This window comes from Lichenostomus cassidix, chromosome 21, assembly GCF_008360975.1.
Source record: "Lichenostomus cassidix isolate B80296 chromosome 21, HeHo_3.0, whole genome shotgun sequence".
In the NCBI taxonomy this organism is placed as follows: domain Eukaryota; kingdom Metazoa; phylum Chordata; class Aves; order Passeriformes; family Meliphagidae; genus Lichenostomus; species Lichenostomus cassidix.
This window is the reverse complement of record NC_139501.1, coordinates 4001289-4027791: the sequence shown is the minus strand read 5'-3', so window position 1 is coordinate 4027791 and position 26503 is coordinate 4001289. Positions and strand designations below refer to the sequence as shown.

General features: G+C 45.0%; 1 protein-coding gene across 11 annotated transcripts in view; it reads right to left on the bottom strand.

The window, feature by feature from the left end:
- Positions 1 to 26503, bottom strand: part of CAMTA1 (calmodulin binding transcription activator 1) — a 232694-nt gene that overhangs the window by 8286 nt on the left and 197905 nt on the right. For 6 of the 11 annotated variants that reach the window (XM_085080214.1, XM_085080216.1, XM_085080215.1 and 3 more), the window contains 12 exons: positions 18408 to 18547; positions 17960 to 18156; positions 17534 to 17612; positions 16403 to 16718; positions 15495 to 16018; positions 14145 to 14332; positions 13531 to 13777; positions 13001 to 13072; positions 12019 to 12039; positions 9399 to 9592; positions 9134 to 9208; positions 4677 to 4707 (listed from right to left, as the gene is read on the bottom strand). In XM_085080214.1, coding sequence (XP_084936340.1) covers positions 4677 to 4707; positions 9134 to 9208; positions 9399 to 9592; positions 12019 to 12039; positions 13001 to 13072; positions 13531 to 13777; positions 14145 to 14332; positions 15495 to 16018; positions 16403 to 16718; positions 17534 to 17612; positions 17960 to 18156; positions 18408 to 18547 — 2084 coding nt within the window. Of the gene's footprint in view, positions 1 to 1240; positions 1423 to 4676; positions 4708 to 9133; positions 9209 to 9398; positions 9593 to 12018; positions 12040 to 13000; positions 13073 to 13530; positions 13778 to 14144; positions 14333 to 15494; positions 16019 to 16402; positions 16719 to 17533; positions 17613 to 17959; positions 18157 to 18407; positions 18548 to 26503 lie in introns of all 11 variants that reach the window. The other 5 variants (XM_085080220.1, XM_085080210.1, XM_085080211.1 and 2 more) reach the window with 5 other exon arrangements.

The following is a 26503-nucleotide window of genomic DNA, read 5'->3' as shown; positions in this document are numbered from 1 at the left end:
AAAAAAATACAATTTCACCAGGGAAGAATTTTGGACAAATTAAGACCCTTGAGAACAGAAATCCTCTGAGTAAGTGCTGCTAGGAGAGATTTTAAGTGAACAAAATAGCGCTGCCTTCATGCTACAAGGCAATCTTCTTTGGTTAACATTTTTCCACTCTTAAACTGAGGCAGGGGAAGAGAACCAAAGCATAGCATTTGCAGATACAAGCATTAATAAACTGCTCTAGGAAAAAGAACGCTACTGGGATTTAGAGAATGGAACAGCAGAAAGGATGTTCTTAGAGAAGATGTTTCAATCCAGTTTGGGAAACTTGCAGCGAGACTCATTTTTTTTTAAACAACAGAGGAAATGAAGGCTCTGGAAGTGACAGCAGCAGGCCAGGTGCTGCTGGATGGAGTGCAAACCTCTCCAGGAGTCTGCAAGCACTGTCAGGATGTCTTGGATCACTTCTGGGAGTGTCTCCAGCTGAATGGAGCCTGGAGTGAGGGCAGCTCAAGTGATGCCCAGCTGCAAGTAGAGCACCCCAGAATGGGAAACAGGCCCTGGCTTTTGCAGGTCTCCAAACAAAAAGCACCATCCTATGCCAGCAGCTCTGAAACCATGCACAAAACTGCAAGGACCATACATCTGATTTTGCACTGATGAAGACTTGAACAAACATCTCCTCAAATAACATATTCTCTAGAGAGTAAGCGCTGCTAAGGCACAAAGTTATTCCCTCTGCAAGTGCTGAAGAGCAGATGGAAGGAAAAAGCACGTGCAATAGAGATGACCACTAAGGTGTCTGAAATCACAGCCGTGGTGCTGACATACAGAAAGGGAAGAGAAGATGATTTCTAACATGAGCTTTGAACCCTTACTCTTGGGAGATACATCCTGGTTCCCAAAGTGCTGCAGCCAGCCAAAGTGTCTGCCCTTCACACCATGTTGCCCACTTGGACACAGTACAGGGGGTGCATCAGTGTGTGCTGAAGCAATGTAGAAAGCAACAGCCCCAGCGAGTGGCAGCTCCTCTCCCCGTGCCCTCCCCAGTCCTGTACATTTGTCAGCAAATGAACCAGCCCTACTCAGAAAATGTCACAGCAAACGATGGCTTCATGGGTAAAGCGAACACAAAGCTGCTTCATCAGAGTGACTCCGTAATGCCCAGCCAGGGAAATGCTGAATGAGTCCAAATGCTGAAGATCAGTTTATAGGACAGGGTGCAAGAGCCAGAGAAGGCTGGCTGGCGAGTTACCTGTTGCTCTGAGAGCTGAAATAGCCTGTGGGACATTTAAGACAAGGGAGATCTTGCCTTTTTCCAGATACCTCATTTAGGCAGCAAAACAAAAAAGACAAAAAGGCCCAATAAGAATGACACCCCAGAGCACGTGGTCTGCAATTTAACACACACATCTGCACTCCAAATACATTCAGCCCCTGCAGGAGGTAAATGAAAAAAGAAATTACTTTGAAAACTTTTGTTGCAGACATAGTGATGCATATCCCAATATGACATTTTCACACATCGTCCTAAACTCAAACAAATGGGACTTTCCTACCCCTTAGAATTTTCCCCCATTCTCAATCTTACTAAGAGATGCAAGAAACCAGGTACCTCAGTGCAATGTCTGCTGCACAGCACGGATTAAAACCACACCAAAACCACAAAAGTCCTAGATGCACAGGAATAGGAAAAGGTTTGTTGCTAAAATGTCGAAAGAGGGAAGAGTATGCACAGAACAACAAAACACAGCAGATGTCGTTTATTCAGGTATGAATTGCAGCTGTACTTACCAGAGAACTGACTTCAGATGCTGCTTACTCCCCAAAACTAGAGAGCAGCATTAAATCCAACAGTGAGCACGTGGTGGGGGAAGGGGTCTATTTATACATGAAAGGAGAATAAATACAGTTTTTATTACCCATGAGCACAGGTAAAAAGTGCACTGCTTCAGCCCCAGAGAGGACAGAAGTTTTGCTCTAGGCAGAAGGTGCCTGACTGGTCATCCTCTAGTGATGGCGAAGACTTGTTCCCTGTGATCTGCTCCAGATCACCTCCTGCCAAGGGCAGGGCAGAGAGGGTCAGACTGCAAGTAGCTATGCAATTTGCTCATCTACATCTGGACTGGGAGCAAAACTCTCCTTCACAGGAGGCTACTGAGGACGGTGTGACTGATACGCAGCCAAACATTTGTGTAGTGGGGCATGGTGAGTAGCTGAAATCCCTCCAGTGAAGCAGGTTTCCTTGAGATGAAAACTGTTACTTGCTGGGGTTTTCTCCCCCTAGAAGGTACATTAATTTCTACTGCAGAATGATACCAAGTCTTGTCTCACAAGAGCTGGCCAGTAAAATCTCCTGCCTCTCCCTCTTTACTGATCCTGGTGTAATATCACCCAAATAAATCCAGAAAAAAAACTGGAAAGGTTTTAAAACTGAAACCCAGGAGCAAATGCTGCAATCACTTATCTGCACACTCCAACAGCAGTGCACAGAAAACACCCAATCTGTGTATCACAGACAGACACGTTTCCAGGCATTCCCTCAGCACGAGAGGCTGTGCCAGCCTGTGCACTTCAGCAGGCCTGGGAATACTCCTCATGTGTGTGTGAACACCAACAGCAGACACACACAGGGTGTTATCAGAATGAAAAGCAGCAAAGAATGTTTTGCTATAACGGACTTACTTTGGCAGAACAGCAGCCAGTACATTTTGAGATAGCTCAGTTTACTTCTTCCAGACAGAGAGCACCCCCATTTCCACATCAATCACACATCATTCCAGACAAAACCTACAAATGCTACCAAATTTCCAGAATCTGCTTCCTGGTAATCTGTCATATGCTGTTACATACACAAAGCCTTAAAAGTGCAACAACTGTTTCTCCTCCAGTACTGACAAGTGGCCTTTGCTGACAGCAGTCCCTGCAGAGTCTGCCCTCAGGGCACATCTGGGCCTTTGCCCTCATTTCATCCAATTCTTACTTTATCTGTCATTAGTAAAAATCCCAAATTTTAACTTGTAAAAAACTGAGGATGTAAAACAAAAAATGGTAGCATAAAAGTTATAGTTCAGAAGCAAATGTCATTAGCTGCTGCTTCTTTGTTAGCCTGAATAGTTAAACAAACACTGGTGTCTCCAGCAGGCTTAAGCCCAATTCATGCTCTCACTCTTGAGTCTTGACAATGATCTCTACAATTCCAAGTCAATAAAACTCCATGATCAACAATGTGGTTTTCTTTTCAGAAAGTTACACGGAATCAGGAGTCCAGGCCACCCCTCCTTTGCTGAAAACAGTAGTTATAGACACACAAATGGTGATGTTTCTGATGGCAGTTTTTGACCAAAACCCTGCTGCCCTAACAACCTCTCAGGTGTGAGATGAAGAGAGCAGCCTGCTGGCAGCTGAGGCACATGCCTTGAGAGACCTGCCACGGGAACTCTCCCACTGATGCCTGAAGATTTTTACCTTTTGCATATTTTTGTAGCTTTGTAGATTTTTAATATATAGTTTTATAGCTTGTAGCACCTTCTTACCCTTTTTCACACTTTAGAACAATAGCTAATCCTTTCTAACACATTATGTCACACTCCTGAAATTCTGTTTAGTCTTGTTTCCAAAAAAAGAATTTCTAACAAGGCCATCTTGTTTTGCACCAGCATTTGAGAGTCAAAACAAGATACAGGGCAAAGGGGGATACTCCAATGGGCAGGCCCAAGGGTGGATCACCAGGGCAACTGTTCTCCTACTGGATGTACCTGCTAGATAGACTAATTAATTAACCTTATAAATTGTAGAAATCCTATGCCATGCACACACATACCTATGTTTTGTGCACCTGAAAGCTTTCATTAAAGAACTGCTCTTTATATTACCCCTTTAATATTGTTTGCAAAGCTTTTCTTTTGATTCCAGGCAACATCCACCTCTTCCCACCCTGCTGTCACACAGCCAACCAGCCACTGATATGACTGAGCACACAGGTGAGTGGAGCCTTCAAGCTGAGAACGAGACTCCCAACAGAAGTTCTTTTGACACTTACTATAACACATCTTCATTTTTTTTGCTTTCCTTCCCAATATGTGGATTAATAAATGAGAGAAACAGCTGTCAAAAAGCTGGGCCTTTTAGGGCAGCCAGATGTGTAACTTACCAAAGACCAACTTCTAGAAGATAAGCACTGATGCTTAACCACTTCTGAGAGTAAAAAGCAGTGTGAGGAGCTCTTCTGCTTCCATCTGGCTCAGACAGAAATAAATACCCAACTAGAGTAGGCTCCACCTGTACTGCAGCTTTCTACAATCTACCCTGAATGCTCTTGCAGTCCATGACAACAGAACTCACTGAGTGTGTGTGAGTGCAGACCCTGTCAAATTCCAACATCTACTCACAGCCATTTTGGATACTGAAAAAATACCCCACTGACAACGCCATCTAAGCATGCCCATGTGAATATACATGTCTTTTTTCACACATTCATGCATTGGTAACATCTACTGCAGAGCTCTGTCCTGTTACAAAAGCAGCAGTGTTAGTCATTGCAGTAGGGTTAGTTTATACAGGATTCTTTGATATAATTAATGGAGGTGAAACTTACTGGCATATCTCGGCCGCAGCCCCATGCAAGCAAGCAGAAAGCAAATATATTTAAAATGGAAGAGAGGAACTGGCTAGCAGGCAGCTACACTCACCCTTTTGTACAGCCTATGGTCCACCAGAGGGCTTCAGAGTGCAAAACAATACCAAAGAGCCATTAGACACACATGGCAACAACCATACCTTACCCAGAGCTTCACTTCAGGGAGGAGGAGACAGCACTTCTGCTTGCCTGGAGAGAAAGAACCCTTCCCACTCCTGCCTATGGGACTCCTCTTTACCAGGGAAGAGCAGTCCTGTGTTTAGGTGCTTTAGGGCAGAAAGTTATAAGCAAGTAGAATAAACCAAACACTCTCATCCCCATGGCATTCCTAGCTGCATCCTGCCTTCCCCTCCAGCAATCATCTCTTTCCTATCTCATTCCAAGTGCTAGTCCATAGAAAACACTGCAGATCGTAATTCCAGTTTAGCTATGGTCTAGATATCCCCCAGGAGAGTAAAAGTTTCCTACAAATCAGAGAAAAAACGGGAAATAGGAGGTAACCTTACCAGTGCAAGCTGACTGTATCATACATGGATTCAGCTCAGCAAAGCCAAACCCACTTCAGAGCTCCCAGATTTCCTTGCAGCTCCAGATGTGTCCCATCTGGGGATCACTAAGTAGGTGGAGTCTTTCCAAAATCATTAACTATGCAAAAAGCTTTGGTTCTGCCTCAAGACAGTGAACCTGGAGGCAGCTCAGCTCACAGGAGGTGTTAAGGGCAAGCTTTAGGCTGGAAGTTAGTCAAGTACAAGCTGACAGGTTTGGGCACCATGGGAAGATGGGTGAAGCTCTCCTGGGAAGCCAGGGAGTTTCTGTTTCTCATTCTCAACAACCAACACCTCTGTAACAAGTTATGCTGATATTGTGTTATGCTGATGCATGTTTTCCACCAGATTTTTGAGAATATGACAACAGATGGATAAATATGGGGGAGTTTTGTTCAGACAAAAGGAAACAATACATGTCTGACAGTCAGAATGACTCCTGCTGATGAATGATTCTTTTTGTCTCCATGACACCTGAGAATATTCAGCTACTAGAGCTCCAATATCTTCTCTAAGAGTACATTCAACTAAAACTTACATTTCCTTTTTGATTTTCATCAACATCTATGCATCCACAACTGAGAGCTCCAACTGCAGAGCCTCTCATTAACTCTCCCAAAACATCTGAAATACCTTCTGGTCAGGCAATAAATGTTAAGTTCAGGAGTTCAGATCCTCAAGATGATCAGAATCACATTTGAGATATTAAGTCTTTGTGCCAAAAAGTTACTAAGCCAACCAGGATGAGATGACCATTTCAGCTCTTCTGAATGCAAGCAGAGAAAGAGCTCTCATAACTGGCTTAAAGTAGACTTTGATTAATTTTAAACAGGAAAAAGGCCCCACCAAGCAGACGGTTGCCGGGGGAAACCCCGCATAAATCTCACCTAAAGGCTACAGAATAAGCTCTTGAGAGTAATTTTTTGGCCCAGCAAGAGAATCTGCTCATGGACAAAAACCTAGGTTAAACCATTCTATTTTTGAAGGCTGAATTTCTGAACTTTAAGGATTTACTGCCTTCTCACTTAGCTCATTCTCCTTACAACTGGCTTTTGCAGCCTCCTCCCCCAGCTCTATCAACTGACAGAAATCTGCTACAAGATCCCGTTTGTTTGATGTTCCTGTGCATGCTGTCTTTTCTCTCACTCCCTCAGATTTTCCAAAAATAGCTGTCATTTATAACCCTTGCACTGACAAGGCACTGTGGTTTAACAAGTGGCTCCATTGTGCCATTTTTATACTTCAGAGAATTAATTAACATTAGGTGTCAGCTGTTATGGCTCACCCCTGGATGTTCAGGAGCTTGGATGGCTGGAGTGTTTCTTTCTGGAGACCGGGGCTTTCTGAATTCCTTGTTTATAGCAGCAGTGTGCTAATTTTGAGCACTACAAGAGGAGATCACAATGGGATTCCAACAAACAGAAAAGAGTGTGTGGGGCTCTTAACCCAAGTAGCAGTCCTGTCCTCATATGCTGTACCCTGTGTGTCACATTGGACACATGGGAGACTGAAGGGATATAATTAGGAGGCTTACATGGAAATGATCTGAAATTTACATCCTAAGCTTTATTATTCCATCCTTAGGAAGCGGTAAGCAAGAAAACTCAAGCAGGGAGGAATAATGTCTTCAGTAAGCCACAAAGAAAATTCTGAAAGCTTGAGAAAGAGCAGGTGAGAAGGAAGCAATTCCACCTGGTACCCCAGTGTATCTGCACCACAAGGCAGCTCAGAAAGGGGGTTGCAGAGCCAAGGTTGGGAAGGAATGGGTGAGGGTGCTCTCACCAGGAAATTGCTGTGCCAGGGAAAGCGCAGGGATCTGCCCCTCAGGAGGGAGTAAAGAAGCAAACAGGTCAGTCTCACTCAGCTGAGATGCTGGAGCAAGTGAAACTCTGTCCTATTAAGCAGATGATCTGTATAATTTCCAATACAATATTTTCCTTTCCTTTCAGTGGTTTACACAAGTAAATGTATGTATTTTTCAACCACATTCTGAATGATAGTTATGTCATTTTGGTAAGTCTTGCTTTTACTTTTAGCATTTACCAATGCTACAGTGCTCCTGTTTAAATTTGTGTCAATTACTAATAATAGCTACATTAACACAGTTTTAAACTCTTATGACTGCTTGGAGAAGGTACGTGACCACAGCCCTGTGATTGTTTTTATTTTAGAAGGAAAACCAGTGCAGTTTTGATTAATAGTTAATATCTTCAGTGGAAGCAAGTCACTTTTTCCTTTTGTTGCACCCTAGTCAAGAACCACGGAAAAATTCCCAAGCAACCACAACCAGTAACAAAGTGCCTGTGGACATGGACAGGACTGCACTGCTGCAGAAATTCAAGCACTGCACAATGTGATGTGAGCTAGAGAGAGCCTAAGTTCAGTGAATCCCTCCTGAGCCTGAATTCCTGTCTGGAAATCCCCAAGAGCTAAATCCATCCTGCAGGGAAGCCCAGAGCAGAGACCACGTTGCTGGAGAGAGGAGACTGACCCTGGGTCTTGCCTGCAAACTTCAGTGGTGTAAATAAGCAGGATGTCTCTACAAATTGAAGAGAAGACACTGAGAAAGAGGAAGGCAATGAGCTGAAGTCAAGAATTTAAGCCCTGGAGAATCTGTGTTACTCAACAGCTAGAGTCTTAACTGAGCCCAGTGCATGGCACATCCTGGATGTTGGTGGGAACCCCAGTGACACAGCCAGCCCTGAGGCATTCTCTGGGCTGTGTTTGAGTTGGCTCCAAGACACTCTGCCATGCTGACCCCAGAGCCTCCATGGATGGAAACTTGGCATCTAGCTCCCCCAGGGACTGCCTGGATCTCAAGCAGATCTGAGAGGATACAGAAGTTCTGAACCTCCAAGATCTGCTACACGACAAACACAAGAAAACAAACCCTTTGGTCTCTTCCATATGCCTTGCTGAAAGCAAGAAGTTGCTTGTGCTTCTTTATCAATAACTGTGGCTGTTTCAAGTGCACTTGTAATCACCCTGGGAACTACAAAGCCCTCTTTCGTGTTCACACATGTTACTTTCCATTGACCCTGCAGGGAAGATGTCCTTCCATAGCATGAACCACACTGATCTCCTGCGAAGTGCAGCTCCAAAATCTTGCAATAAGGACTGAGTCTGTTTCTAAAACCAAGAGTCTGTCACATGCCTCCCTGAGAGCTCTCCTTGTTAAACATCACTAGGTTGAACTAAATGTGCTTCAAAATGCATCAGGTGTGACCAGCTCCTGAGTGGATGAAATGCATGGGGAGTGAGAATGGAGGGGGCAGAATCAGAAACATTGGAATTCACCACTATCTAGGCAAAGTCCCAGTTTTTAACTTCTTCATATAGGGGGATCCTTTCAGCTAAAAGCCAAACCAAACACCCTGCTGGTATGGCAGTGCTGGCTGCCACAGGGGCGCACTCTGGCAAGCCTGTGTTGTTCCAGGCTGGCAGGAGCTGGTTGATCTTTGAGCCTGTGGGTGGCTGGTGTGAACTAACCTGTGCTGCTCTGCTGCACATCCCACCTACCCACATCGAAGAGAACACACACTTGAGGAGAGCCAACCAAATGATTCTGTGACCAAACTAAAGGCATTTCCAGCACACACCAGATGTCATCACATTTTGCACTTTCCCACATACCGTGAATGTTTTGTGCAGCACTCAGAAGCTGTGGTTATGATTTAACAATCTGATTTTCCAGACTTCATCAAGTCCAGCATTTGAAGTCAAACAACCCAGGCTGTTTTACATTATAAGCAATGGAGCTGTACACAATTCTCTTTCACCAACAGTCCTAAGTTAAAGGTTTCATTTTTGACAGTGCATCTTGGAAACAGCTCAGCTTTGTTCTTTGATTAAAAGCTCTGTAGTGAGCTGATTCTACTACATTTACAATGCACTCATTGCAGACATACTTGAATATTGTCACATTGCTCTAAGGAAGGGCAGATACCAAAAGATAGTGTCGTACCTGTGGCGGCAGCGTCGTAAAAACCGCATAATCTTGCGAGCAGCTTGATCCTGCTTCTTGGTAAGCAGACTGCTTCTAAACACAAAAAACCCCAACACTGAAGTGCAGGCAAAACTGGGGAGAATACTACTAAATGCAAGAATAATTATCCTACGAACCACAGTCCTTTTCCCACTGGGCTTTGTCTGTGAAGCACAGCACAGCCTCAAAGAGCACAGGAACAATATATATAGCTCCCAATAGCATCAACAACGCCAGGACTCACCTGAGTTTCTGTTGTACAATGGTGGCTGCCCGACGGTTTTGCCTCCTCTTCCCACACTCTTTGTAGCTGCGATAGTACTGCTGGATCAGCATCGCGGCTCGTCGGCTCTGCTGGAATTTTTTCTGCTCATAATAACTTCGGAATTTGCTCTGGATAAGAATGGCAGCTTGCGTCATCTTTTTATAAAGTGCATACTACAACAGAAACAAAAAGAAGCTGAGGCATACCAGTAAGACCAGTGAGAAGTAGGTTCCTAAGTTGAAGAGTCTTGAGCCACTAAGATGTGATGAGAAGGAAATGAGTACCTATTCCCTGACTGGGAATTGTATGAGAAAACAGTGACAGCAAACTGGCACAACTGCAAGGTCAGGGGCAGAGCTTCATCTGCATCAAGAAAGCAACTACCTGGTTTTGCTGCTGCTGAAATAGTTTGACTGGATTCCTGGAATCGTAGAATAGTTTGCATTGGGAGGAACCTTTAAGTCATCTAGTCCAACCTCCCCAACATGAACATTTTCAAGTAGATCAGGTTGCTCAGAGTCCCATCCAGCCTGACCTTAAATGTTTCTAAGGATAGGGCATCTTACCACATCTCTGGGCAACCTGTGCCAGTGACTCACCACCCTCACTGTAAAAACTTGCTTCCTTGTATCTAGTCTGAATTTACCTTCTTTTAGTTTGAAACCATTACCACTTGTCCTATTGCAACAGACTAAAAGTACTAAAAGTCTCTCCCCATCTTTCTTAAAAACCCAAACACCACCAATCAATCGCCAAAACCACAACAGTTCTAAGTCCAACAATGAGCCTAAATCACAGGCAAAACTAAATCTCATTAGAAATCCGTAACAAGCATCTGCTAAACTCAAGAATTTACATGAGCAGTCACACACTTCCCAAATTCCATCTAGCACTGTGTTAGTTCTAGTCCTGTGATTCCAAGTAAAGCAGGCACAAACTCTTAAAAGGAAAATCTTTATTCTACATCATTTTCCTCTCACAGCATGCAAGGCGATGACCAGTAAAGAAAAACCATGTGCATTCATGGATATTTTTAAGTCATTTTTAAGAAGAAAATACAGAATAAAGTTTAGAGTTGCACTCATACCACTGTAACAGAGGTTTTCAGTGTTTGCTGATTTGTTTTGATACATTTTAATAGTTTTGATACTTTCAAAACTGATGTATCTATTGTTCCTGGATATTTTATCACCTTTGATTTCTGCTCACTTTATCAGACAAATGAGTAGTAGCTAATGCTGTGTACATGGTAATGTCATAACATATCTCAATATTTTCCTGTCTATTGGGACCCAAAAAGCAAACAAACAACTCTCCCAACATAACCCCAAAGCAAAAAACCCTCCAATATCATCACAGACCACCATTTACCAAATTTCACTTTTTGGAATTGAAGCAGTCATTAGGAACAGTTATATTTTGCAATTATAAATTTCTACTGTATTTTTTTGTTTCTTTTCTTTTTTCTTTTTAACGTTTTGTAATTAAATGGATCAGGTTGTGGTTTTCAATTCACTGTTTCAAGTAAGTCCACTCATGGGCTTAGTTTTCCTTCAACTATTTAGCCCAGATGGGACTTCTGTGGCTGAGTTACAAACCCCTGAACAGAAGGGTTCAAATACAAAACCGTGCCATGAGCTGTGACTGCTCCAATCCAGTCACAAGCCTGCGCTGATCAGTGCAGTAACAGATCAGAGGAATAAGGCATGTAAAAGAGAAATTAGCAGTCACTGGATAGACCAGACCCCAATATGTTTGCTTTCATCTCTAAGACCTGATTATCTGCCCCCTCTCATCCTCTTGCTCCCTTGTTCTGGGAAGGAAATCAGTGGAGATGTCACCTAAACTCCTCCCTAAAGGGGAGAGCTCAGTGTCCCAGAACTCAACCCACTTGTGCTGACAGAACAGCCCTCAGCCTGACACAAAACCACAGGGCAGGGGGGAGTTGTGGATGGATCACCCCAAGGACACATTCTCTCCAGGAAAAGCATGCCTTGCCTCCAGGTAGCTGTGAGGAAAGCTCAGCTGACTCTAGAATCTGACAATAGCAATATGTTGCACTGCTGGGAAACCCATCTTTACAGCAGAAAATTGTCTGTGAACAGTTTAAGACTGACATCAACAGTTGTGCCTCCAGCATGAGCAGCAATATACTGAGATGTTGGTCTCAGGAATTCAGCATGAAGGTATTCCAAAGATGAATGATCAAAATACTTCAGCAGGCAAACAGAATGCAGAGGGCATTGGCTGCACAGGTGGGATAAATGTTCTGTGCTCCCCAAATGCCAAGGCAAAGGTCATCAAGTGACAGCTGATCAGGAGCACCAAATAAAAGCCTGTCCTCTGGAAACTGGCTGCAAAACCCTCCCAGCAGCTCAACCCATCACTGCTCATGGGAGCTGAGACAACTGTGGCACAGCAGTCCTTACACAACTCCCAGAAGGTCTGGTTTGTCTGTGATTTCTCAACCACAGGCATTTATTAGTAGATACTATTAAAACATTTTTCCAAAATGCCATGTCTTCCTGCTTTACACTGTGTGTGAAAGTTAGTGACCCATGGGGAACTCTTTCCAAAATAGTGTTTGTATTTGTATTACCTTCAAGGCTATCCAAGTAAGCTTGGGGAGAAACAGAAAAATACATAGTTAATGTTAGTTCTGCAAATAAAGAATGAAAGAAAAAGAAAACCAAAACAAAAAAACCCAAATAATCTTCTTTCAAAAAGAAGCGATTCCAGGATCCAACACAAACCAATTTGTCAAGCAGTTTTTGAAAGGAATTAAGCTTCCCTGCTACAGGAAGCCTCATTTCAGAATGACAGCCATGTGTTGGGTTGGATGTGAATCACAATGTAGTCACCTAACACTAGAAAGACTTCCCAAATAGATGTTTTGAGGGTTGTAAAAGAGCACAGCCATCTTGCCTCACTTTCTGTAACATGCTGCCAGGCATCAGACATGACTGTGTCTAGCAGGGGTAGAGTGCAAAGAAGGACATGGGCTCAAGTCCTCACCAAAAAAAAAAGAAAAAAAAAAGAAAAAAAATCAACAAAAAACCCAACCAAAAACCAAAAAGGAAACATATCTTCTTTTTCTGGGGTTGAGAACTCAGCCTGAAAACATGCCTCCAACCAGAGTCTGGAGAACAGTCTCAGTCCTGGAAAAACTTGCATCAAGCTACATGTGACTTCCCAGAGTTTAAAAGTTTAGTATGTACAAAATAAAACAACCTATTTTTCATCATCATCTTTATCAAAGGCAAAACCAACTTCAATTTCACAATGAAATTTGGCAAGCAACTAGTCAGAGAAGAATCTCCTCAGGCTATAGCATGCATAAAGGCCAATATTGAATACATCATTGCCCTCCACCTCACAGCAAAACCACAGGCATTATCACAAACAAAATAATTTCAAGGATTCCGTGCAAAATTAAGATTCAGAATACAAATTTCCTTCCCTTTTCAATTTTTCCTAAGCAAGATATTTCAGATGAGAGGAACAGTGGGATAATCCCCACTACAAAGGAGTGTGTTCATGGCACTTGTATGTGCTTCATAAAATGTCACTTTCTTGATTACCTGTTTGTACTTTCGGTAGCAACGCTGAATAACAGCAGCAGCCACCTCCTGCTGTTCCCGGAGAGGACGACCCTGTGAGGAGAAGGAAAGGAGCAGCATCAGTCAGAGTGCAGCAAACCCAGGACAGCTGATGTGGCTCCCAGCTGCTCACAGGGCAAACCTTTCCTATTAACGCTATCTGGACCAACTCAGGTCCAGGCATTTCCTGGAGATGCCTCTACTATCAGCTCACATAAAGAACAAACCTTCAAAATGCATCTTTACACCACGTGGGCAACTAAGCAGAACCTCTGGGGTACATTTTGAGGGTTTACTCTGGCACAGCAGGTGTGCTCTGGCATGACATATGCACTCTCCACACAGTACTTTTTGGGCTAACATCAACAAGCACATGTCAAAAGCATTGAAAAGGTTATGACAGGAAGTGTATCTTTGCCCCAGGAGTGGGTATTACCCACATTTTGGTTTGTAACAAATGATACTCTCTCATACACCTAACAAGAAAGACATTGGATGTTTGTGCCACATACCTTGTATTTCCTGAACACTGTCTGGACGAGTTTGGCAGCTTCATAGAGTTCTCTCTGCTCATGATCAGACAGAGTTAACTGTGCAAACTCATTTTCTACCTTCTCGCTGGTGGATGCACTCAGAAATTCGGACCAGTCTGCTGCCGAGGGAAGGCTGGGTTTCTCAAAAGCTATTTCACTGATTGGTGAGCCTGCAGGGCTCAAGCTGGTGTTCGAAGAAGGGGTCAGGGGTTCACTATACAGACTTCTGAAATACCAACCACAGTAGGAATTATTGGCTTACATATTTCTTGGGCTGGCATCACAGGTAAGGAAAACAACATTTCTGAGTTAAAGATAGAAGTTTATGTTTCCCTCCCTCTCTCCAAGCAACATCCCACACCCCTGAGTCTGCCTGTACTGTTCTGCACAGATATGGCACTGGAGTGAACCCCGTATTACATGAAGTTGTAGCTGTGCTGGCAATGACACATTTGAGCACAAGAGTGCCTGGGCCTGCAAGACCAGAACTGAGCCTCACTGAGAACTGGCACTTGCAGGCTGAAGAGTCAGAACATGCTGCCCAGCATTCACACCATGCCAAAACCCAGGGCAACCTCACAGCTCTCACTGACCTGATCTGTGCAGCACTGGGCAAGTGATCAACATCAGCAAGGTAACTGGCCAGCCAGCTCATGGTGGTGCTCATGGCAGCACTGTCTGTTCTCTCCACCAGCAGCGATTCCATTGGCACAAAATTCTCCCGCTTGATCCTGTCAGGCGTAGCTTCAATAATGTGCTCTGCAAGTGTCATCATGTTCACCTGTCAAGGGGGAAACAACAGCAAACTTTTGCTGCCTGGAAGAAGATGCCTCATGCTTCCACGTTACAGCACAGCTTTAGACAGAATGCCTCATTTTCCCCAAACCTGTGGAAGCTAGAGTCTGTTTGTCTCAGCACTGGAGAGAAATCCATTAACCGACACTCATTTGCTTTTCTGTCTCTTCAGACAAAGCACTGCAGGGTTTCGTATTCCCCAGACCTCTTTTTTTTCCTTTATGGGGAGCACAAAAGATCTGGTGAAAGGTCTCTGGGCTTTCCCGATACAGTACTGACAGCTGTCACTAGTGTGTTATTTCCGAAGGAAAAGCGACCTTGCTGCTCTTGCTGTGATGTGTAGTAGAGCACAACAGGACAATAAAGGCCTAAGAAGAGAAGTTAAAAATCTTGGGAGAACACATTGTCAGGAATCCTTCTGAATGATACCCCTCAGCTCCACAAGCTTCATAGGAATATTTAACACAGGAAACAGAAAATGGTTCTTGTTTTGCAATGCTCTGCTTCACCCATGTTACACCAGCCTGAGGAGAACACTCAGAGATGCCAAGGCAGATCAGGTAAGGCTGTGTTCTCATTACTCATTTGCTCAGACAACCACAGTATTTCTCTCTGTGACTACTACTCATATCTCTCCTGCTTCTGTTATATTTTGATTTGCTCTATTCCACACCTTGTGGGATGCTTCCTTCCCCAAACCCACTGTCTCTCTCATTCTCCACTCTGATCTCCTTCCCTCTGAAGTGTAGTGGCTCAGCCTGCAACCCCAGCACTGCCTCTGTCACATCTTGTCTTTGTAGGGACTGCTGTCTAGTTCCCCAAGAAGTGTGGGGCCACCTGAGTCATATGCACTGCTGTGATCAGGAGGCTCTGCTTTCTCCCTTTTCCTTGCACAACTGCAAACAATTTTGTGCATTCTGTGCACTGTTGAAGTGTATGCCCTATACTTCACAACCCTAAATCCTAACCATTAGTCTTTATATCTGGGTTGAAATCGGAAGAAAGTATACACTAACTGTGTGACCACCTCCTTCCTCAAGGCACAAGTCAGAGTCTCTAGAGGCATCCACAGCAGTTTCTCACAGTCAGAATTCTCTGTGCAGCCTCTGTGCTCTATGAGACTGCTGACCTTGGTGTTGTGGGTTTACCTGCAGTTCATCCATGTGGTGTAAACAGTCCTCATCCCCTGCATTGTCCCTGTAGGACAAGAGTTCTGCATCCACCATCTCCCTGTCGGCCATCATCAACACATTCATCTGCTCCCGCTGGCGCAGCCGATGGGCCACAGCGTCCTTCCCCAGGGCAGTGCCCTTCTGGCTCCCTGCCACCTGCACTGCAGACACACCAATATAAATGTCTTTTGGGTTCCATTTGATGCCTGCTTGGCTGCCAGAGCCCCGGTACCCAGTAACTTCTGGGATGTGCTGGGAGAGCTCCCGGCCATAGTCCCTCAGCCCTTCACTGGGGCTGATTGTCTCAGTGGAGGATTGCTTGGAGCTGGAGTTCTGCTTCCTAATGCTTGGCTGTTCCAGGCTCAGTGCAGTGGAAAGCAGCTTCTCTTGCCGGGCTTGAAAATATTCAGGGCTCAGCTTATGCTTTTTGGGTGCAGGGTAATCTTTCTGAGTCTCACTGCTGTAATAGCTGGAAGGTTCTGATCTTGGTCGCCTCAGCTCTGTAAACAAACAGATCAATGGTCAAAACTAAACATTCAACCCATGATTGCTATAGAAACATCAACAGCTTCTGCCTCAGAGCTGCAGGCCGAAGTTTGTGCTGTGCTCCACTGACACCCAAGATGATGTGCAAAGGGAGTAACAATCATACAGGGAGGATACTGTCTCAAACACTCCTAAGATACTCAAGTCTTTCCAAAGCAGGCATTCACACCTCTTCCTGATGCTTATACAAGATGCTTATACATATGGAGCACAAGAAAATAATTAAGCATGGACAGCAGGGCTACAGGTGGCATCTGCTGCCCAGGTGAGCTCCTTGTCCCCATGTTTACACATGTTAAATGTCAGCAAAACAGTGCATGCCCTCCAGGATGCTTTACCTGTGTTAGTATTGGAAATCACTGTGACTCCCTTCTGAGGCTCCTGAGAGGCAACAAGCTCACTGTGCCATTGGGACACCCAGTTCTCTGTGTTGGAGTCTGTGCTCGAGGGGCACTGAACCCTGGGGTTTTGCCCAAGCTGAGTTTGCTCATCTCGCTGCAGCTGCTCCAAGCACTCTGCCAACTTCACGTGGCCCCGAGAGCGAGCGATGGCCAGTGGCAGTCTGCCGAGGGAGTCAGGGATGGAGATGGCTCGGCGGTCCCACTTGTACAGCACAACAGCTGCATCCATGTGGCCCAGGGCACATGCCCACATCTGAAGAAGGAAACATAATTAACTCATTGGCCTTCTCCTTCCTTTCTTGCTATGCAGTGGAGTCTGGTCCCCAGCTCAAGGAAAAACTATTTGGATAAACAAAGCCATGACATGCTCAAAACCAGCAAATGACTTTTATAAATATCTCAACCTAACGAAAGGCCAATATAGAGGACTGAATACATGCTATTCTCTTCTAAAAAAGAGAAACCTCCAACTGACAAAGCAGATAGTTTTAGTTCTTTTGTTTTGGGTTTTTTTTTGTGACATTGACATCACTGCAGAGACAGACCAGCCTCATACACAAAGGAATCTTTGAGGTAAGAAACATGCAGACAGGACCAAAGGTTGGGAACAATAAAATCTATACTCTGTGTTGTAAACTGGCAATTCTGGTTCCATCTGCTTTGGCTTTTTGCTTGTCTAAGTTCTCAGTCATGATTTAATGATTCCAGTGACCAAGACAGTTTATAACTTTACAATCTCTACAGTTAAACAGTCACAGAGGACAATGTGAAAGAAGGCATGTAAAGTCCTTTCCCCAGCATGACAGGGGAGACTAGATTTTCTGTAAAACACCAACCAGAACAGTCTGTCTGTCCCTTTTCCTCATGTTTCTCAATTTTTGTTCTGGGTACTCTCTCTCAACAAAATGCCAGGAGGCTGACAGTATTGCGTCTTACTGTGCATGCAGCAGGGACACACAAGAAACAGCTACTCTCCAGAGAGTGAAAAGCTTTAGGAAAATAACACACTAGAAAGAACTCCATAAAGGGCCCTCAGACTCTCTCAGAAGTTTCAGACTCTGCTCTTACCAGAGGAGTGCAGGAGAAATGATCCACATTCAAAGGGTCAACTTCCAGCTCCAGATCAATGCTGTCTGCATGTTTGGTGCTGCAGGGGAAACAAAAGAAGGAATAATGCTCTGTGGCCATATCAGGATCATTGTCTAAGTACAGATTTATCCAAAGCACTGTACCACAGAGAAGTGGCCACACACATGCCCGTGACACAGATATTTACTACAGACAGTGCCCCCACCACAGATGTGAAGAGCATGATACATCCAGTGGTTGGACTTGCTCTCTCAAGAGACAGGTCCCATCAGATCAGGGGATGGGAACAAGTTCAGTGCCTTGGCTCTTTGTACAGGACAACCAGAAACACAGACTGAGCAGAGTTAATCTATGCTCCTGCCATGTCTGCACTGACACCCCAGAGCGCAGCGGGCTGGGTCTTACCGCCATTTGATGAGGGTCTGGATGAGAGTAGCATAGCCCTGGGCAGCGGCTAGATGGAGCAGTGTCATTCCTCGGAAAGTCTTTGAGTGGATCAAGTGTTTGGACTTTGCCCAGCACGCACGACTCATCATCTTCTCGCACACCACCACCACGCGGCTCTCAAAGCAGCTGCCCAGGGTCCCAGTCCCAGAAACGCACTGAAACACCACACACATCCCAGTTTAACCATGGAGAGGAGCTGCAGCTTGCCCTGAACAGGCAGCCTTCCACTTCTACAAGTACTGAGACAGTGGCAAATGCGACTGAAAACCAGCTGCTGTTAGACACCCACTAACCACACTTGTTATTTAGGACCAACTATAAGCATTTCCAGACCCCACCCCCCCAAAAAAACCCCTCTGGTAAGAAAGCATAAAGCTGTTGTGTCTGGACACAGCAGGGCTCATACCTGCACCTGTGTTCCACTGTTCCCATTCCCATTGCTCCCGCCTCCTACTCCTTGCTTGTGTTGCTGGGAGCCTGTCATTTCAGCCATTCTCCTCTCCATCTGCTCAAGTCGCTCCAATATGGACATCCTGAACTGGTTATCTAGGTTGGAGAAAGCCAGAGTAAGGATTTTTCCATGGAAAGGAAGCTCAGGTTGTGATAGCCAACTGCAGGAAATCACAATCAGCTATCCTGGAAGCGATAGATGAGATTTGCTCTGCTTGGCAATGCTCACACACGCTTGCCCTGCAGCATCCTAGCTCTTCAATTTCCTGCAGCAATTCTTTGACTGCAATTTCAGAGAACTTCCTTACAGAAAACAGAAAAAGGAAAAACGCAGGCAGAAGACAGATCCCTTTCCTTGTGAGTCCAGCTGTATGCACACAATAATGGACAGGGGTAATGCAAAGTCTTTCAAAACACAATTAAACTCTTACCAAATATAACCATTCAGAAAGCATTTCCGTAGGATCATATCTACCATTTTAGAGTAACCCCTCTACTTTACAAGAGTCCAGAATTCAGCTCAGCTTGCCTCCTGGAATCATGCAACAATGGTACCTGGAGGAAAAAGACCCCTCTGCTTCCTTCTGTGCTTAGTAAAAGGAGCCTTTAACAAGGCACTTGCTCCCTCCCTGCCAGGCTCCCTTTCTTGGAAAACAGCTTCAGGCAATTGCTAGAAACAGAACTACCAGAAATCAGCATATGGACACTGACAATCCTGTAACAACATTTTGGAAAGCCATGCAACTCTGGAGCCCTCTGGCCCCTACAGAAGTCTCAGGGCTGTGTTATTGATTTTCCCCTCGTTGCATTGTAACACAGCACTATCCTACAACTACTAATGCTTGAATGGTGGGGCAGGGAGGTTCAGATAGGTTAGCAGATCACTGCTGAACCTGATGCTGTACAGATCAACTGAGGCAATGATTCTCTGGATAGGGCCAGTCAGTGCAGAGGGAGTGGCTGCAGAGGCAGAGGTCCTTCTGTCCTGAGACCCATAAGGGATAAGCTTCATGCAGCTCATGTGAAACTGGGCAAGACTGTTTTGTGGATAGGCAACGTTTAATGAATTTTGCTATCATGCTAACAGCTTATGTAGTAAACTGTGGGGGAAAGACAGTCCTGTTCAGTTTCATGCATCCATGGAGATGCTGTGGTAGTGCATAGCATTGATAACCCCAGAGCCAAGCCCAGCGACAGGAAAAGGAGTATGTGCACCAAAATGGACAAGCTCTGACCAAGTCTTAAACAAGTCAGTCTTCTCCAAGAAGAACACAGAGACCTCTCTGGAAGGCTGCAGGAGTACTCATACGCTATACTCCAAGGCACAACTCTCAGTAGAAGGTGTTGGGAGAGATGTGGACTTCTGCTGCACTGCACAAAGGACCACAGTGCAGACCATTGGTACAAGACAGCTCAGGTCCACTGGCTGGAGACACCTCCTTCTCACCAAGGGGCTGCTGCGGTCTGACAGCAGGCAAGAGCTCCACTCCCTTCTGGCCAGCTTCAGCATCTCACTCTGGCTGCTGAAGAGCCAGGGACGAAGGACTGTGGCCAGCACCTCCCACCTAACTTCATGTCAGAGGTAAGCTCACTAGTCCAAAACATTTATTCTTAGTGCCTTACTAATCCTTCAGTTGTCCTGTTAATTGCAAAGCCCCTGGGAGAGCTCTGCCAGTTACATGATGAAACACTCATGGCGCTGATGTTGCTGTCCCCGAGCTGCGGTCAGCACACGGCAGCAACACCAGCCCTGCTTGCCCAGGAATCTTTGTTCCAGGAGTGCTGCAGTGTGCTGCAGTGCAGTCCACACCGCTGTCTCCTCCCTCCCCATTGCCAGGCGGAGCACGTCCACTGCAGAGACTGGCAGAGACCTGGCCCCGCGGAGCTGTCCCCTCCCGCCACTGCGAACCCAGCTGTGACAGAGCAGGTACCTGGAAAAGTGGCCACGCTTGTCCTGCAGGGAATGGCTCTACTCCACTCAGGTAATGCCACTCTGCCTAGCTGGGTACCAACACTCGTATTTATTAGAGCTGAGAGAAGCAACACACACCAGCTATCGCATTTGAGCCCTCACCCTTTATAGGCAGAAGTAGCATCTTTTTAAAAGAAGAAATTTGGCTTGAATCAGTGTTACAGACCAACAAGCTCAGGGCTGCAAGATTCTGGGGATGTGCTCCTACTCATTTAGGGCTAAAGAGAGAATTATTTTATACACTTGGAAACACAAGGAGAAAATTATTCCAGTGAAATGATGAAGTGCACTGTGCAGATTACTATTTCCCCCCCTCCCCCCCTTTTTTTTTTTTCAATCTGAAACCACTGTGGAACAGAAATGGAGAGCCCTCTGTTTGTGACTATTTTCCAGGCTCTTCTCTCTGGGCTTTATGATCTGTAACGAGTGAAGCCTCCACCTTTCCTGATCCCTAGCTAAAGACACTCACAGCTTCCTGTCAGTTTTTGTCAGAAGACTGAAGTTACTGAAGGTATGTCTGTTATCCACCAGTGTCCCCAGACAGAGACACTAAACCAAAGAAATGAAAGTAAGGAAGTTTTCTTAGGAATCAGGATTTGAAACAGCATCTGGTACACCCAGGTATTCCTAATCACACACCTGCCAGTGCTCCTTGAAAGTATTTAGGGCAAGACTAACTAATTCTGACCGGATCAGGCATGTTAGAAATATGCTGGTAAAATGGGAAGTAGAAACAAACATTCTGAAGTGCCAGCACAGCATGTCTGGAGCCAGAGCCTTCTCTGTGTCTAGCAGAGACCACCAGCATTTACCCAGATCAGGGTGTGCCCCAAACCAGAAAGCTCCAGGCAGCAAATGAGGTAAGTGGGGCAGCAGAGCAGGGAAGGTATCTCTATGCTGCCCATTTTCCAGGTGACAAAAATTGCTGCCTAAGCAAGCATAACTCATACCAATTTCAAAATTATTTATGTATAGTGTTTTCATGATTCTGTAGTATCAATTACACCAAGGCATCCCTTTCAAAAGGGACTGGTTGCTTGAAGTGCATGCACTGCACTAGCAACCAAAACAAAACAAAAAACGCCCCCACCAAAATAAACTAATTAAAAAAACCAAAAAAACCAACAACAAAAAAAACAAAACAAAACAAAAAAACACCAAAACCAACCAACCAAAAAAAAAAAATGGTGGGTAGGGCGGGCGAGTGAGAGAGAGAACACCTTCCACCCTAAGGTTTCTCCTGGACTTGGCAATGAGGCAAAAGGCTCCCCTCCCACAGCCAGGCTGAACACACACCAGATTAGTGGAATTTTGGACCATGTCCAGCTGATTCACACTTGGCTGATGAGCCAACACATGCACTTTGCAATAACTGAATGAAAGGCTACAAGAGCCACAGGCTGAACATTACGGGTATCACTCTGAGAAGTTCAAGACCTTTTATCCTGTATTATTTCTCATTTTGCTAGTCAGAATCTTTTCTGTCTTGCTCTCTTCAGGGCCACCTGCACAGCAGGCACTGAAGTTAAAGGAACAGCTTCCACACTCTTGTATTTTACAGCCAACAGAGGATCTCATGACAAGCAAGTCTCTTGCAGGGCAGTGAAGATGAGAGCTCGACAACATAAAAATCACTGTCCAAATTAGCTTTTCTCCTGCTACATTGTACAGGAAATCTAAGCAGCCCAAGGAGATGTGTTGCACTAGAAGCACCCTCACTCTGTCCAAAGGTAACAAAGATCCATGTAGATACAAACACATTCACATATTTATGGTTTTGCCCAAGGGCTCTGCTTTTCATGACAGAATTTAGTATCTTTTTGTAGGCCAAAAAGTTAGATGTGCAAATTTGTACTTTTATTGAGTTTTTCAATTACAAATCAATCCAAGAAATGTTTTAATATTCTTTAGGAAACTACAGAGACTGTTTCTGACACTGTTCTTCAAGGTTCCCTTCACCAAAGATGATGAAAATAGCCACATTTCAGTATCTCCAAGATACAGAATAATTTCACAGAAAATATTCTGAACACTGTATCTTTCTTGGAAATTATTCCTCTTCAAATTTCACAGTATCAATGTAACACAAAAATTACTTCTCACTATCTTTCCCCTAGCATAACAAAGGGAGATGGTGGCAACCTGAGGGGAGCTGAACTGTTCCTGCAGAGAGAGACTGGGAGGAGCTGCCTGGTCAGATTTTGACCAGTACTAAGAAATTGGTTTAAGTCTCATGCTCATTACCCTAAAACATGAACCATCTTTTAAGTGCAGAACAAGCATCATTTTCATCTGCACTGTGAGAGAGCCTACTACTGATCACAGCAACAATATTAGGTTATGCACTGAACATTTCTAGAGATGCAAAACTATTCTGGCACAAATCCTCTAAGGATACATGGTTGTTTACATCAGCTAGCATCTTACAGAGTTACAGCCTGTATGCTTGCACAGTTACACCCAGACACCCTGGATATTGTTTCACTTCACCTTTTTTCTTTTCTTTTTATTTTTTTTTTGCAGGGTTGGTTTAATCCAGTAGCGTTTTCTTAACTGAAATGCTGTCACAATGAATTTAAAGCAGACCTGTAGCAACAGCTCGATGAGCCACCACAGCAGGCACAGTGAGTGGAAGATGCAGCGAGCAGAGGAGTTAGTCTCATCTCCAAGATTCTGGAAGCCACACCTCCATTTTCTCCCTCAGTGTCCTCCAATAAACACTAGATTTCCTCGGTAAGAATCTGAACAGATGCCAGCCGTTTACGTGACACAAGTTTTTACTGGAGGCTGCAGAAGCACGTGCCTTGTGCAGCCTGGTAACAGCTCCTGACTGCACAGACCCTGTATTGACAGAGAGCTATAACAGCACTTGCAAACACTTCACCTACACCCCACGACAGCCACTCCTCTACATAGCCCTCCTGCCTAACCCAAAGGCCTCTTCCAACAGCAGGATTTCTGGCTTTGAGCTGTGCATGCAGTGTCCCCCATGGGCAGGCAAAGCTCAGAGCATTGCCTCTGTCCACACTTTATTACAACAGGTAGTAAAGGCACACGTTCATCAAACATCAGCTTGAAACACCACTACCATGGTACCTGAAACACCACGATGTCCCAGGGCATGGAGCTAAGAGGATACCAAGGCACAGCACTAAGTGACAAGCCCTCCTTTGCTTGACAGGCCAAGTTTAAGAAATTAGCACAGAAAGCTGCTTTTCTAATCTCTGCACACTGCTGTAGTGGACAACTACACATGCCCAAAGGACAGTCAGTCCTTTTGCCAAGCAAACTTCAAACAACAGGAAACTGTCTATGCCACACGACTTGGCAGTGCAGCCAGAACTATTACAGGGGAAATACTGCTGAAAATACAGATGAAAAATAAATTGGCAGTTCTTAGCAGTAAGTGGTGTCTCTACCACTTGCTCTTTTTTCACACTCTCACCTGGAGGTCTGGAGGTTTTTGCCACACTGCACAACCAAAATGACAGACAGTATCTGGCTGGAAGGACTGAAGGATGAGAGTCCATAATCTGCACGTTCCACTGGGGCTGCATCTGCTCAGCATACAATTATTCCCCCACACAATTCTGAACACTGAGCTAACAGTGGTGTGTGAGATCTGCATGTGCACGTGTTCCCAAGCACTGTGCTTAAATACTATGGTGTGGAGGAGCCACACTGAGGGCTTTGGCTTCTCAGCCTGTGATGTTTTTTTACTGGCAGTTGCTGTGTTAAATCATTCCCTGCATGAGCAAACACAGACTGAACTGAACAAGCACGACAGCTGAGCACTGTGAAAAAACCACGCAGCACGAAGACATTTTTCTGTTTTGCAGAGCAAGCCACACACACCATATTCTCTCATCCAGTGCAAGCTGTGGGTGGGGATGGAAGCAGTCTAAGGCCACATCACTCACAGTGCCACTGCCCTATTCCTATTTCGCAAATCATCTGTTACTGGTCTATAAAATCTCGATCAATTCTTCTGTACAGAACAAATCCTGAACACACCTTTCATGTTGCAGTATCAATTTGATCATTTAATACCAATTTCTGAGGTGTCATTGTTGCAGAAACACCTATTTCTGAAATTAAACTGCAGTAACATCCTCAACACACTTCACAAAAATCTCTCTTTAGCATTAAGTTGTTATAGGTCACAGTCTCTAGCAACAAATGAAAGCATTTAAAATTCAAATTCTAGGACAAATGCATATCCATGCTAATGAGGCAGGTCACTTCCAGACCTTTTGATCAGTCAGACATCCCGCAACTACTGAGGCATGAGATGAAGAAAACACTGTATTGGAACCTCTGAGCCTAAGCAGCAGCTGAAGACACCCCACGCTTTCACACAAGACATGAACACTACTGGGCATGGGCAGGAATGATGAAGTCATCCAGACTTGCACACACACGCACTGTCAGTGATTTTAAGCCATTAATCCACCTGTCAGGGCATGATTTCTTACTGTCAACACTTTTCTCATAGTTCTTCCAGTGCTGTAGGACTTCAGCTATTACTCCCATGCCACCTGGGTTTACTCTGTTCCTCTCTCGCATCCCCGGTAGCCAGTCCTCCCTCAAAATAGGTACTTCTTTATTTTATCATGCCATTACTAGAGAAGAGAAGCAGGAGGGTAGCTCAGGCTGACTTCATCCCCAAGTGGCAGTCTCTATACCAACAGCAATAAAGCACTTGCTGCCCTATTTTTCAGGCTTCTCTTCCCCAGGGCTTAGGGAGGGCAAGATTTTAATGCTGTCCAGGAACAGCTGCTTCAGCAAACAGAGAAAGGTTTTAAACATGCCATGTGTACTTTATATATTTTAGAGATAGGGAACACTGCTAAAGACATCACTTCTCGTGCTATTTTGTAATTTGTATAAAAAGTTGGCTGCCTAAGGTCAGTCTCTGCATTTCAGGTCAGAAATTGGCTGTGCTCCCCACGGATCCAATACTTTGAAAAATGTACATGAGAAACAGTCTTGGATGTATGCAAAGAGCAACAGCCTGGGAAGACGTGCTGTGCTGCTGCTCACCTGCACAGTGCTACTACGCAGGGCTCCTGGACACCTCCTCCTCCAAGGGCTACATGCTAAAGAACTATAAACAGGAAAAAAGCATCTCATGCCACACTATGCAGTATCTGTGCTTACAGTACTGTGTATAGTATGTATGTATGCATATGGTAACAATTCTGACCCAAGTTTTCTCTCATCAAAAATGCAACCTCAAGAGTCAAAATATCCACTCCAAAATCACCAGACTGATGAGAAGCATGCTATAAAATGGCTTCTATTTGCTGCAAAGTTAGATAATTAAGAATTGCTGCAAGCTACAAAACCATGAAGCACTGGAACAGGTCAGCAAGAGAGAATGAGATCTCCTTTGCTGGAAGCTTTCAGAAAATCTGACATCAGTCATGTTTACCCCATCTAAACTGTGAGTGGTCTAGAGTGTCTCCTGAAGTCCTCTTCCTAGTCCCACTCTTTCTGGCAAAGCGTGTTGCAAAACAAGTTTTCCAATAACGTGGTGCAGAGCACGCTTGTGCTTCCAGCATCCCTAAGACCTCCAAGAAGGTCTGGGCTACCGACCTCCTCCTGTGCCGAAACATGAGGCTGTGAGCTGGAGGTGCCTCCGATGTAATCTGTCCTGCTGCACACGTGATGCTACAATTAAAGCGCTGTCACAACTCTGAGCCTGCATCGCAACATCACTCGAGAGGCTGAGGACCAACACGGGAGGGCGAGTAAATGAAAACACGACCACGTCCCATGGCTGGGGGCACGGGGAAGGGGGGCACAGCGAGGAGTAAGGCGTGCAGTTACAGTGGAAGTGCAGCAGAGTGAGGCACAACAGAGAAGCATGCAGATTTAAACCCAAACAAGCACTGCGTGACGCTATCCTGCAATACTTACTGAAAGTAGTACTTTGTCACATGTGCACGTCCACCTGCAACGGCTGGGGGTCCCGGACCCCTCTGTAGTCCCTCTACTTGCTTCCAGGTAAATAATGTGACAACACCTGGCACCAGAGGACTGACCTGGGAGTCTACAAGGCATCAGCGGAGGCACCA